This window comes from Triplophysa rosa, linkage group LG14, assembly GCF_024868665.1.
Source record: "Triplophysa rosa linkage group LG14, Trosa_1v2, whole genome shotgun sequence".
NCBI classification, from domain to species: Eukaryota; Metazoa; Chordata; class Actinopteri; order Cypriniformes; family Nemacheilidae; genus Triplophysa; species Triplophysa rosa.
In genome coordinates, this window is record NC_079903.1 from 17,932,054 (window position 1) to 17,947,711 (window position 15,658).

Here is a 15,658-nt window from a genome sequence, read left to right on the forward strand (position 1 = left end):
CTTTATAAAGGGAAATATTAGGCCTACTTTAAATGCAGAACTAAAACGGCCAGTAGGTGGCGTCAATTTTCCACTGAGTTAGTGAATCATTTAACCAACTCGTTCAAAACGCTACTCAGAATCATTCGTCCGAGACATTCAAAACACACATTCATTTTGGAGATAAACACCGCAAAAAGGCAGATGTAAGTGTTCAAATGAATATTAATGTGCATATGCAACATTACCTACGGTACTACGATACTACCGTTTCAAAAATAGAGAGGCATCGCGGGTATTTTGAAGCTTTAGCATCGCGATGCTACCGTAGCACCGGTACACCGTGCAACCCTACTGTATATACATATAAACACATGATGGCAGTGACAGTATAAACATTGCTCCCTTTTGGCAGATAAGCTGATCTTTTATTTTTTTGTCCTCTCTGAAATGCTACAGCACCGTCTGTGGTCAAAGATGATGGAAAAGAGGTAATTAGGTCTTGGGTATGGAATAAGGGCATTTCTGGCCTGAGCAGATATCAGTGCATTTCTTTTATTAGGACAGATTGTAACCAGATTTTCAATTCAATTAAATTCAATTTGATTTAAATAGCGCTTTTCACAATTTCCATTGTTGCAAAGCAGCTTTACACACATCATAATTTAAAAAACATATGAATAATATAATAATAGTAGTACGTGAGGGGAAAAAATATGACATGATATGTACTTTAATCTGTGTCCCTGTTGGTTATGGTGAGAGTGACTGACGCGATCGTTTGTTTCGCTTACAATATAAACATAAGCCTATACACGCGCATCAAACGCGTGCGGTGTACGCGATGCGGTGCGTCTCGGCCGATGTGTGAAGCCAAGCTGGAAAGCGATAACTTTGCTATGGTTTTGTTTGTACAACTGTAAAAAAATGTGAACGAATATAAAGAGACGTTCAGAACAATTTAGCCACACCGCACGCGTCAGATGCGCGTTTTCACAGTATTGTTATAGGCTTATGTTTATATTTATAAGCGAAAACAAACGCGTCAGTCACTCTCTCACCATAACCCACAGGGACACAGATTAAAGTACATATCATGTTATATGCTTATATTGTATGTATCTTGTGAGGGGAAAACGATCATGGATGGTACACAGGCAGTCTATGCGTGCTGCTCAGGGCTCATGCCACGCGAAGACTCTGCTCATGCATGCAGTGTGAAACAGACACGCATCTACTCCTAATGCAAAATGAGCCCTTTTTATTTTTTATTAACAAAATGTGGCTTTTGAACCTTAATCAATGAATATGCGCAGTATCACATATGCATGTCCTTTCTCATAGTACATCGAGCGTCCTGGATATCTTGATTGACAGGAGTTTCATCCAATCAGCAGTAGCTATCCCATTTCATCAAAATACCTACCTTTTCCGGTTTGACTGATTTGTCGTTGTGTTTTCTGACTTGTCGTTTTGCTTTCTGACTTGTCGATGTGGTTTCTGACTTGTTATTTTGTTTCTCGAATTGTTGTTCTGTTTTAAGATTTGCTATTCTGTTTTTAGATTTGATATTGCGTTTTCAGATTTGTCATTTTGATTTTGGATTTTTTATTTTGCTTTAGATTTGTTTTTAGTTTTGCGATTTGTTTTGTTTTGCACTTCCCGGCCACCGTAAAAATGTACACTGATGAAACTTAACTGAAATAAATGCTATGCTGGATTGTCAGTATATATTATTATTTGAAACATCGTAATCAGGACTGGAAACCTAAAATGACAATATACCAGAACAATTTGCAATAATACCAAAACGTGGAGAAAGAATATATAATTGTTAACACGTACGCAAGTTGTTAAACGTAAATGGTTTGTGTGTAAATTGATTTTCAGAGCATCCAATAACACAACGGAGATCACATACATGCATACGTTTTATTTGTAGTTATTCTCCATGCGTGCTTTTGTTTCTCCTTCTACAGATGTGTTCTTGCATTATTCGGGGGGCTATAGGTGAAGCTCAAATGCTGGTCCAGCTACAGTTAGGCCAAGCGCTGAGGTCTGCACAGACAGATCTAAGATCAGGACAGCCGCCCAGTCCTGCTGCGCTGTAATCTATCACACGGGCCCATATCAACTGTCACTTTTGTCTCAGGCCACAGAGATCAGTGAGCATTTGTTAGTAATCTAATTTGGACAGTGGATGCGAATGCTGGCAGTGGACCAGATTCACTAATGCTCTCGGTGGGGAGAGTGGACAGGGACCATCGCAGGCCCATGCACCGCTGGGCAAATGCTTTTTAAAAGCCTTCTTACGGACAGGTTCACAGAGCAAACAACAATGAATAGGAATCATTTAATCCACAGACAAACCGAACGTAACCCAGGGGCGAGAAATCAAATTAAGAAAACGATAAGGAAGGCCAAGATTGGAGAAGAATAAAGATGGAGAGCGAGACGCACCTTGATGGTATCCCGAGATGATTTGAAAGCCTGAGGAACAAAAGAGTCGCTCTCGATGGCCTCGATGTTCTTTATTCTCCTCACCTGCTCCGCCAGAGTGACTTCCTCTACTGGAAAAAAGAGAAAGGAGTGGACAGATGAACGGTCAGCTGGCGGGTCACAAGTTACAGAATAAAGCAAATGAACAGTATCAAACCACTGAGGGTCAAGTGAGAGCCGTGCCGCAGCGGGTAACACACATATTGAGTGACAGTTTGCTTTTAGAATGAAAAAACACGAGCATACCACAAATGCTAAAAAAAGCAAAATACAGTATTTTATCATAGAAATAGAAAGAATTAGCTGTGACAAAAGACTAAAGGCCATTGCACATTGAGTCCGAAATTTCCGCACGCTAAAAAATAAATACGACCTCAAGTTGTGTCAATCACATTTACACACTGCCTCTGATATTTTCGCCCGTCATGAAAAGATTCGGACTGGGTTCGATTTTCTGTGTTTTCCGCAACCGTAGCAAGCATTTTGACAATCCAGAGACACCGTACAAACAAGCGCCAAATACGAAAAAACGCATACGAACATTTCGGACTGTATGTGCAAAGACCTTAACACTCAAAGTTCTTTACTGTCAATTGACCCTTCGCAAAACCCCACCCCCTTCATTCCTGTTGCTATGTCCGACATGCTTTCGGTATCAGCCATGCGCTACCAGTGTGAATGTGTGCACTCTCTGTGGAAATAGTGAAGAATTTCTGGAAAAATGATACGCTGGTTTCAGACAGAAAGGTCTGCAATATGCATTCGTGGGATAAATTCAGGATTTGAGATAACTGTAACAATAAGTATAGCTATATTTGCGTCCTCACCAGCAGACGATAATGTTACGTTAATTCTACACTCGCGCGATGCAGTACTGTCACACAATATAGCTAACCTAAATGTGGTGTATTAAGTGTCTATATTTACACCGAAATTTGTAGTAATGACAACTTTAGAGAGAGAGAGTACTTCGGGCAGAGTTTTGGTCGGCCGTGATCCTTCTTTGTGAGAATGAAAGTAAACTTTTAAATATTAGTTTAGTACAGAAAAGAATAACAGTCCATCAGTGTCTTAATCTTTATTTGTGTTAAATACAACAAACACTCTTTTACGACTTCATTGCTGAAAACGTCTTTCCTTTCAAATGTCACTGCAAATGGGGCTCTCTAAAGGCACGCTCATCACATCACAGGGATGCAAAGCATATCTTGCCAGCTTGCTCATACATGTAAGTAATATATCAATAAGTCTTATATTCGGCCTTAAAACACAACTTCCCGAACACTTCCGTCTGTAATTCGTACATTAGTGATTCCAACAATATTGTGTCTCGTATCTGTATTTGTATAGTTGTGATGTTAACTCCGCTATCCTCCTTCATTTAGAATGATTTTTAAAAGTTATAACTTAGTTATCGTTATAGTGTGAACGTCCATTAAAGCTGGGTCTATATCTCTGTGTTTACTATCAAAATAATTAAAAAGCTATATTAATCACCAAAGCTCTACTACGCCAGGTTTGTCGGAGTGGTTTGTTTGTCGGACAAAATGGCGGTCAGTCACGGCAGCACATAATATCGGCGTTATGATTGGTCAGATCGCTTGTCAATCAAACTGCTTGTGAAGGGTTCATTGATTGTCCACTCAGTCAACATACCCACTTTACTCTCTATTAACTTATTCAATTCAACGTGTCTTAATTTTCCAGCACAGGTAGTTTCAGAAAATGAAACACTGTCCTACAATACTCAAATACAGTTTACTCTCTCTCCACAGACACACAAACATGCTCATAAACTCAAAAACAGTATTTGCACACACTTCACTTGGTTTAATGAGAAGAATTAATTTAATCCGTTAACTGCCAGGGAGCAATTTTCTCGCTCGCCTTGTTTAATGAATAAATAAATATTTGCTCAGGTTTTCTAGCCGTTAGCAGAAACGCGTGCACACACACGTTGGGTTTCCATGGTCCTCCTGGTAAACTCTACAGTGGGGACAAAATGTCATTCCCGGTCCCCATGAGACAAACAGCTTATAAATCATACTAAATTATGTTTATTTGAAAATGTTAAATGACGGTTAGGTTTACAGTTAGGGGATGGAATATACAGTTTGAAGAGTACAAAAATCATTAGGTGGAAAAGGTTATTATGGAAAGTTAATCTACCATTATGCACTTTTTATTAACTTGTATTGTTTTTATACTGAGCACTCATATTTTCAGAATCCTACCCCCGACTCAAAATTTAAATCACACATTTATGTTTTGTTTTTAGATTTTAAAACATTTCATAGATTTATTTAGCATGTTTATTCAGGAGCATGTTTTGCTGGTGGTTACTGTTTGCTGGCCGTTGGCGATTTCTAAACACTCATTCTTCATTCATTCGAAGCAAAACAGATATTGTTTTTCATAACAGCATGTAAGAAATGTCTGCGTGTATGCAGTGGCTTGCGGAAGTATTCATACCCCTTTAATTTGAACATGAATCTATACTCCATACACCATAATGATAACATTATTTATTTATTTATGACAACTTGGTATATTGACTAAAAATAAAAACCTGAAATAATTACACTGCATAATTATTCATACCCTTAACTCAATACTTGGTTAAAACACCTTTACAGCCTCAAGTCTTTCTGGGTATGATGTGACCAACTTTACACATCTGCATTTGGCAATTTTCTGCCGTTCTTCTCAGATCCTCTCAAACTCTGAGGACCATCAGTAGACAGACATTTTCAGGTTTCTACAGAGATGTTCAGTTGGGTTCACAGACATAGACAGACTCGTCCATAAATCACTCTTGCATTGTTTTAGCTGTGTGCTTAGGATCATTGTTCTGTTGGAGAACACACCGACTGGCCAGTCCGAGGTTCTGAATGCGCTGGACTGGGTTTTCATTAGGGATATCTCTGTATTTTGTGCGGTTGATCTTTCTTTCGACCCTGACAAGTCCCCCAGTCCCTGCTGTTATGCTGATGCTGTTACCACCACACTTTACTGTTGAGATGGTATTGTGCAGGTGATGAGCAATGCCTGGTTTCCCCAAGACATGATGCATGAAACTGAAATTCATCAGACCTGAAAATCTTGTTTCTGACAAGTGATTTTTTTTGTTCAAATTTCAAATTTTCATGCGTCTTCACTGAGGAGAGGCTTGAGTCTGAGGCCACTCTGTCATAAAGCCCAGATTGGTGGTGTTTCAGTGATTTTTTCCCCGTCTGCATGTATGACCATGGAGCTCAACCAGAGCGACAGTCAGCTTCTCGGTCGCCGCTCTAACCAAGACCCTTCTCCATCGATTGCTCAGTTTGGCCAGGAGGACATCTCAAGGAAGAGATCTGGTTGTTCCAAACTTCTTCCAATAATCATTAATGGAGGCTACATGCTTCTGCGAACCTTTAAAGTCTGAGTTTGTCACACCATAGAAAAATGTGTTATTAACCACTATATGAATGATTAAAAAACCCACTAAGTAAATAAAATAAGTTATCAAAATCTTGAAAAAATAAGCAGGCCTAACAGGGAGCCGCAGAGATGACGTGTTTTTGTAGGCCAACCCGGAAGTTAGCGCTCCAATGGTTCCCTCGACAGAAAGCTTATGCATTTTTCCCATAGACTTTTGGAAGATCGCAAAATTAAATTTGCCACAGGTTAACTCCACTCGAAGTGTAGAAACATCAACAAGCAAATCTGGATTGCTTTTGAGTTCAATTGCATGAATACACTGTAAAAAATCCAACTTGCAAAATGTTCTCCCTACAAAGATAAATACTGTAAGTACCTGAACTTAGAATGTTTAGTTAAAGGAGTCAAATGATTGCTTTTGCATATACTAAACTAAATTAGCTTAAACATGTTTCTAACAAAGATTATTTTGTTGACTGGACTTAGATTCTCAAGATTTTGGCCAAAATGCGTCAGAAAGTTTGCCCAACTTACAAAACAGAGTATTCTGAACAAGCAATATTTCAAGAGTTTGAATGTTCCCAAGATGCATTGCAGCATGTTCAATTCTGTGTTTCCTATTTGTTTTACTTTCAAAGATAGTGTTTTAGTTCTTGCTGGCTTAATTTATGCTTTAATCTCATTGTTATTGTTAGTTATCTGTTGAGTTTAGAGTTTTTTTAATGAATGATGGTTTTTGATTGTTGCCATGGTTGAGGTTTGTGTGTTCAGAGTTGAGGTGTAAGTGCATGACACAACGGCAAAACCGGTATAAATGCACTCAACACAAACTGTTTAAACAGTTATTTGATCAAAGTTTTGGTCTGTTTGAGGCAGAAAACACATACAATTCTAGTAAAAGACAAATAAATTATCTATATTCTCTATTTATGTTCAGCCAACAAAAAATATTTTGTTCTGTTGTTCATTAGGTAAACTTGACTATTTTGTGACAATTAATGACTTTTAAGTTGGGTGGACTTCAGTCTCTGTTTGTTGAGTTAACTCAAAAACGTGCTTGTGATAAGTTGCCTTATTATTATTATTTTCTTTTACACTGTACTTATGCAATGTAATTATTTCAGTTTTTTATTTTTTGTAAATTTTTATAAGTTGTCACACATCTGTTTTTTGTTTTTGTTTTGTCATTATGGTGTATGGAGTGTAGAGTCATGTAAAAAAATGATTTAGGTAACAGAGCAGCAACATAACAGAATGTGAAAAATAAGGGGCATAAATATTTCGCAAGCCACTGTTGTTAAAGACACCTGAAAAGCAAACTAATTAAAAAGTTGAAATAACTAACCATTTTTGCATGTTTGTGCATCTATGTGTACAATGTGAGAGATACAGAAAAAATGTTCTCTATTAGACACGTTGAAAAACACTGGCATGCCTTATCTTTACACGACAGGAGTCTACTGGTTGCCAATCACCCGCATATTACTCCTCCTGTAATATAAGCTGGACATAGATTTTAAAACATTTCATAGATTTATTTAGCATGTTTATTCAGGAGCATGTTTTGTTCGTGGTTACTGTTTGCTGGCCGTTGGCGATTTCTAAACACTCATTCTTCATTCATTCGAAGCAAAACAGATATTGTTTTTCACAACAGCACGTAAGAAATGTCTGCATGTATGCAGTGGCTTGCGGAAGTATTCATACCCCTTTAATTTGAACATGAATCTATACTCCATACACCATAATGATAACATTTTTATTTATTTATGACAACTTGGTATATTGACTAAAAACGTTTTGAGTTACGTCTTAATGACTGATACACAGACAACCAACCCAGATATATCAGTGATAACCTATCCTTAGCCCATGATTCCATTATGCCTCATATTTGTTGACAAACACGTTACTGGTAGATAAAATGCCTTCCATATGCTGTTTGTCAGATGTCAGTGAGGGAAGATGTATTTCATAGCAAAATAAAAAAGAATGGACTATGCGAGAGGAGCCCAAGCGAAGCAGATAGTGGAAAATCAATAGTCCTGTCGGGGAAGACAGCACAAGGCCAGGTCAAAGTTGATATTTAATATTGACACATTATCCACAAAATTAATTTAGAGTCCATTGTCGCCCCATTGCACAAGACTAACAGCTATCTCCAACCACACAGAGATTCGCTCTATTTATACGCAGGTTGACTGAACTGTGCGTTTGTTCTCCATTGTTCTTATGTAATTGCAGACTGTGCCTATGTATGTTTATACACAAGCAAGAAAATGGGAATTTGCTTGAAAAAAAGTCAAACAAAGCACTAAAGAAAAATGGAAATAATGAATTCCTCATGAAATCCAACAAACTGTTCCTTTTCAGCAGGCAGGGAAGACAAGACCAGAAGAGGGCATTATTGCACTACTCAAGACCAGTTTCGTGATCCGTCAAGCAAAAGCAAGCACAAAACATCACCGTGCCCGACTAATTCCCATAACTGAACGCCTTACTTCCATGAACTACAAAAAACAACACTTCTCATCACTGATGGAACCAAATAACCAAATAAAGAAGCAACTGCTGATCGTCAGCCATCCGGTCACAAATGGCCACAAATGAAAAGGGGCTTTTGAATATCAAGAGCACACAAAACAAGACGTACCGATGACACTGACCGATAACCAAAGGACCCCCGACGACATCTGGGAGAGCTCGCAATAAACAAACACATCATCACATGTGAAGAAACCGATCAAATGCATTCGATAAAATGTCTACGTGCAACTCACAGACACACCACGTTTAACTAAAGGCTACATACACAGGCCTTAGTATCAGGACAAGACATGTAATTCAATACTCAATTTAGTCTCGTCTCTGCAGATAGATTTATTTATTTTGGGCACTGCTAATTGATCGAATACAAGCCATTAATCAAGCCGCTAGCCATCATTCAGGCCAAAGAAGATGAATACAAACTTTCATAATAACCACCTTCCCCATTTAAGGCCTCATTAGCATTAATTTTTAATGCAATTATGCTATTCTTTTACGCTGAGCTCATAAATTACAGCTCTTTTGTTGCCGACTGGCCTTGTAAAAGCCAGGCTAATGCTTTGTAGTCTGATCTTTAAGGCAATTACTGGCTTCTTCAGTCTTTTATCTCCCTCCATTTCCAATAACCTTCCATCTAATGATTTATCACGGCAAACCTCTGACACCCACCCGGCTCGTCCCACATCCATTAGCAATGCCCTTATTTATCTGCGCAGATCTGGTGTCTAAATGAAGATCCTCTCTTGATGAGTCTTGGTGAAGGGATTTTTACAAACACGCAGACAGTACATCTAGGCCTGTGTGTAACAAGTAAATCCTTTTTCTTTTACCTCACTTGTCAATTGTTAAGAGACAGTCACATCTTGTTTACATCGCAGAACATCCAACAGCCATCGACATGAAAAAGCTTGACCTGTATTTCCATATCAGAATATGTGAAAGACAGATGTTACTTAGAATGCTAAAGGATATTGTTGGATTCTTTAAATGAAGCAGCAACAAAGAAAAAAGGCGCCTGGCTGCCAGTCGGATAATAGTTTTTGACTGCATTGATTGGAGAAGCTGATGCTAACCCTGAAAATGCATCAAGTGCGTAACAAGCAGCTATTAGGATCATCGACTTCCTGACTTCAATTGATAGCTACCAGGCCAAAACGGCATGTCAATAGTTGCATAACTAATACCCCCCTGCTCTCAGCCTTGACAAATTAGATCTCAATGAAGAGAGAGGTGAGGAGTGTCTGCCGTCACGGCCAAAGTCTTCCTCTAGCAACGTCTAGCCAATTGTGTAAATCCACATTTGGATGAGAAATAAAGCTTCATCAGTAATGTGATCGAAGGACTTGATATGAGTCATGTAAAAGTGAACACACGCACTTCGTCTACACTATATTGTTACAATAGGACCAGTCAAGCACCGTAAACCCAAATGCTCAAAATAATCAAACAGATTAAGTAATGTGAACTTAATTTTATGAAAAAGTTCTACTCACTTAAATATTTGAAGTTCCTGAAACACATTTTTACTTGAGTCAAGTACAATGATTATTTTTTACTAAAACTAAAAAAAAACTTACTTAACAACTTACTTAATTTAAAGATGTAATAAATTCAACACAATTGGTCGAGAAGGATTTCCAATTGCCGGCATGCTTTGCGTCAGACTGCATTAGGACAGTTCATATTTAAAGTGTTTTTCAGTAAAGTTAAAGACTTATGTCACCAGATATCGGCTCTCAACTGTTGTATTCAACTGGATAAAAAAGTGTGGCAACCTGCATGTACTGTAGTCAGAGAGGGCCGATCAATATTTGCTAGTTCTCAACACAAAATCAAGTAATTACCTAATTGGAGTTAGCCTTTAAAACTTAAATGATGTAATCAGGCTTAACATGAAGATTTACTGATTAAGGGATCTCTTTTTTTTTTAGGTTGAAGATTTAGTGCGTCTCTTATTTATTCACAGATATTTGTATCAGCATTCACAGCGCTGTAGTTTATCTTGTCTCACAAATCAGAGGGTTGTTTTCACATAATTGACAGTGATAATGTGGGCTGACTCATGGAGATAATTAAGCTAATTAACAGTGCCCAACACTTCCCTCCGTCTCAGAACTTGTTTCAACTCAGGAGCTTTGTCTACTTTATTGAGAGAAAATGCAACATAAGCCCACAAGAAGTTATTCTTAAGATGGAGCTATACGACATCTACTGTAAAATGTTATTAATACATTTATTTGCCCTCAAAATAAATAGTCAAATCAAAAATATCTCTTTTCATTTTGTGAATTTCTAAGGGGAATGTTCTGCACTGGAGAATCAGTGGTGTTTGAAGTTTGTGACTAATTTAAATGTGAATCAGAGCTTTGTCGTGATCATCAGTGATGAATCAAGTAGATCACTTTGAGTGAAAAAGAGCTGCACAAATACTTAATACACATAAACCAGCATCAGGGTTTGGAATAACATGATGGGGAGAGCGTGATCACCAACATTTGACATCGTCACTGGTCTCATAATTTAATTTAGATTATTATGTCTCAACAACAGAACAAATTCTGTTGGTGACATTTTAGTAGGGACCAATTCTTACTATTAACAAGTTGCTTATTAGCATGCATATTATTAGAATATTGAATGTTTATTAGTACTTATAAAACACATATTCTGCATGACCATATTCTACATCCCTAATCCTACCCAATACCTAAACCTAACAACTATTACACTAACTATTAATGAGCAACAAATGAGGAGTTTATTGAGGCAAAAGTCGTAGTTAATGGTTTGTTAATAGCGAGAATTGGACCTTAAAATAAAGTGTGACCATTCTGTTAAATGGGGAGTTTTTGATGATTCCTAAAAATACAACGACTGATGGCCCCCATTAGCCCCAAAAGTGATCAGAGAGGCTCTACACCATGTGCCATGTGTGTGTGTGTGTGTGTGCGCGAGAGACCACCAGCCCTGGGTTTATGAGGTGTGAATGACCCAACCACACACACTCTACCCTGAGGATCTCTGTTTTCTAGACCATAAACAAATACACACGTTTATACACAGTCAAACACTTCTCACATAACAGTGTATGACAATCTAAAGGCTTCGCTGAACACTTTATTGAAGTTACTCTAAAAAAACAGTGTTGCGTGTGCGGTTAGGCCACCCTTACCCTGTACTGTGTGGTCAGGCCCCTGTCCAGACACTCTGAAACAAAGAGCCTCCTGAGAGAACAATCCTAATGTGCAGTGTAGTATTTCTATTCAACTAAATCAATCTCAAACGCAGCTTACACTGCGTCCACAACAGACGCGACTAATATAATATAATATAATAATAAAGAAGACCGTTCAAAAGTTCTTGAATGTTGAATGACACTTTACACAGTTTGTCTTTGTGCAAGATTATTGTCTAAAATGGTCAGTTCGTGTGCACATCAGGGATGTTTAAATCTCTTGAAATCTAAGTCACGCGTAACCTTTCTAACGTGATTGCGTAATACGTAAGTCGTGGATCGCGGAGACCGTGCAAGCCGTGTATTTATATTTAAAAAGTATATCATTTTTTAGTTTTTTAATTTTTATATAGAGCCTTTTGAAGCTGCGATGAAACTGAAATTTGGACCTTAACCAACAGCCCCCAGTTTAAGTTCATTATATGGATAAGAGTCCTGGAACGCTTTCCTCGTTAGCCTTAATTTGTTTGCGACAGAAGAAATGAACACACGGACGGCTTGTATGACATGTGGGTGAGTGAATTATGAAATTTGAATTTTAAGGTGAACTACTCCTTTAATGTCAAGTTATCACTAAGACTAATTTACCTTAGAGAAAATGTGGATGTGATGACCTACAAGCTCGCATTTTATCGGTTAAGAAAAGAGGAAAGAAATACTGCTCGTGTCTACCTCGAGTTGTTTTAATTGATGCTCTGGTCACAACAGTTAACAGGTAACAGAACATGTGTTTTTTGTAGGACATAAAATTGTGGTAACCAACAGTGTTTATATTTACACTGACATAGGGAATACAGGACAGGAACACACATTTGCAGTGATGTAGTCAATAAAACAGTAAGTGCTTGGCTCACCACGGCACAGACATTATGAGAAGGCTGGTGGACTTGGGTTTTTAAGTTCAGTTGGCTTGTTAAGGGAAAAGGTCTCTGCGTAATAACTACATTTTTTACGGAGTGATTTTTCGACAAATTTAATGTATAACATAGATTCCCTGCTTACAAACTGGACATAACTAATCATCTGAGTGTGTCAAAAACTGGCAATATTTGAGAGAGGGACATATTTTACTACTTCACAACTTGTACTGTAAGCAAGTATAACATCCTGTACCACAGTAAACCACAGATAAATTGTACCACAGTAAAGGTATTATGTAAATGAGTCAGTGATAAAACGGTTGGCAAGATTAACAAAATTGCTCCTCGAAACACCTTGACATTCATGAATTTGACTTGACTCACACGATACCCCAAATTAATTATAATATTTAGAACAATGGTGTTCTATTTACTTTTATTTACTATTCAATAGAACTAATGTAAGATTACGCCAAGCTAGCTTCTATGTTGTTTTAGTGAGAATTTCACCTTATTTAAACCAGATGAAGTTTTCGGTATCAAGTTTTTACGGATACACCACATAGACATTTCTGCAATCATTCCCCAAATATTCTCTCAAAATGAATTAATACCAGAATTTCAGTCTTGGTCCTCAGAAAAGAGAATGTATGCAAGTCACTTGCAAATTATCTTGAAATTTTAACCCCTTTAATTGTAATTAAACCACAGGGACACAATGTCACGTCATTGACTCAAATACATATGCATATTTTTATTTATACTGCTGTATATAAAGTAAATGCACAAACTTGTGCATAAATCTTTTGTTCCAGATGTATACAACATCAATATGATTTATATGATTTATTTTTGCTTCTTCTTTTGTCCGACTATAGAACAAAAATATGTGTGCCCTGCTTACAAACATTACCTAAACAAGGGCCTGCGCAAATCCCCGTCCCCCCCAAAAAAAACGATAAGACAGTCTGGCAAAATAAATATTTAGCCAAGTGTGTTTTTTCAAGTGTCCCTTAAGTACTGGTGGGAGTCACTGCAATTAAATCATTTAGGTCAGTGTGAGCCCCCATTCAGCATTAGTAAGCATTAGTCTTGGTGTCAGCCACCTATAGACCTTCATTTATGGAGCATTTATATTCATGATAGATCAGCACTAAATATTTAAAAACAGGAGCTACTTTTGGTGAGCTCAAATTTAACCATTCTGTTTCTAAAAATAACTATTGTACACTAAGCACTTACAACAGACAGCTCTTGTGATTGACAACACGGCTTGTTAGAGTGAGATCAGAAGTTAATGGATTAGGAGGCTGTTTATGTGTGTGTGTGTGTGTGTGTGTGCGCGCGCGCGCGTGTGTGTGTGCGTGTGTGTGTGTGTGTGTGTGCGTAGGGGGTTAATTCCATCTGAATGTTTAATGGTCATATCATTCCACAAAATAGGCACCCACAGAAAGGATACACCCAACCAAGACTGGTTCGATGCAGTATAATTAAGAAAAGTTTCCCCCTTTTTCATGGTGAAAGAGCAGGCTGCTCTAATGATACGGGTTAAATGCTATTATACGCCTCATTAAAATATATGATCTGGCTGCTGAAGGGTACACGTTTGCTTTATATTCACACACTGACTCGAGAGCAGAGCAGAACATATGAAGACAGACAGAATGGTTCTGTGTCAGAGAATATGGTTTGAGGTTTGGAGTTGTAATAGGGTGTGAAGGAGAAAGACTTACTAAAAAATACAGAAAATAAGTTCACTGGGAAGCCAATCAAAACCAACACTCTTCTCTTTTGTGTGTGCGTGTGTGGGGACCATAAAGTTGTGTGAACTGGTCTATTAACTGAGTGTCGGAAAGTATGTTTTCAAATCTACATTCACAAACCACACTTGTCTGACAGACACAAACAGCAGTAGCCAAATGTGTCGATATTTGTACTGTATTTTCTTTTAAATCCTGCCTCAGGTCGAATTCAAATAAAAAAGTAAAACATTTAAATATGAGGTGTATGGTACAAAATGGACAAAACAAAAAACGTTTAAAGGGAACCTATTGTGCCTTCACTCTTAAAAATAAAGGTGCTTAAAAGGTGTAGGACAAAACAAATGCGATTGGTTGCTTTTCCTGTCGGTCATGTGGCCTCTTGGGCGGGCCTTGGCCAATGGAAGTGGCCAAAGTTACATACTGAAGGTCTGGCTACGCGAGTCTAGCCAGTGGATGCCGTGTAGAGAGGGGAGAGCAGACCCCGGGATGCTCTATAGCATCGGTACAGCACAACTAAAAGCTGTAATATATCTTTAATAATATAATTGAATAAAGATGTCGCCAAAGTCAGACATCACTTTAGTCCGGTGGTTCTCAAACTGTGGTACGCTTATCACTAGTGGTACTTGAAGAGACCCCTGGTAGTATACGTGACACGACCAATTAAAAACTAATTTACATTTCGTGTTTTAAATACAAATTTACTACATGATAGATAAACATGGAATACATCTCAGCCTATGTGCTATAGTTGTATGAATGATTGTTTATTTATCATTTGGCGGATGTAACTGACGCGTGACGGGCAGCTCAAACACAGAGCGGGAGCAGACAGTGCGTCTCTCAGTCTCTCTCTTCCGATGAAGTGTAAATTAAGTTTCTTATGTATTACTTCACTTGAACCGATGTTTAAAGCTCTTGTTATTGCAGTAAAGCGCTAATTCAACACGCGTCTGCATCTACTCGAGGTTAAATCAATGAAGCATGCGTTGCAATTTTGTTTTGACGCTCCACTTTGACAAGCAGTGAAGTGTGAGTCTCTGTTTGTTATATACAGCTGTTCTCTTGGCGTTTAAGTATACAGTAGCCTATGTATATTTTATTTATTTATCTTCTGTGTTAAATATTCTTTCCCCACAAAGTTAATAAATCCCCCATATAAGTCATTTACAGAGCCCTGTTTGCACTACCGTTATGAGTTCACTCGTACCGCTGACTGACTTGAGAATCATGGAAAAAAAACATGTTCTTTAGTTCAAGGTTATTTTAGTTTACTCAAATTAAAACCTTGAAAACGTTCCTGTTCATTGAAATCAAATAAAATATTTTTGGAAAAACTTAACTCAAGGAAAATT

At 37.9% G+C, this 15,658-nt stretch overlaps 1 protein-coding gene across 1 annotated transcript in view; it reads right to left on the reverse strand.

Moving 5' to 3' along the window:
* rsrc1 (arginine/serine-rich coiled-coil 1) overlaps positions 1-15,658 on the reverse strand; it is a 105,800-nt gene that overhangs the window by 5,835 nt on the left and 84,307 nt on the right. The window contains exon 8 of the mRNA XM_057350496.1: positions 2,440-2,549. Within this exon, the coding sequence (XP_057206479.1) occupies positions 2,440-2,549 (110 nt within the window). The remainder of the gene's footprint in view (positions 1-2,439; positions 2,550-15,658) is intronic.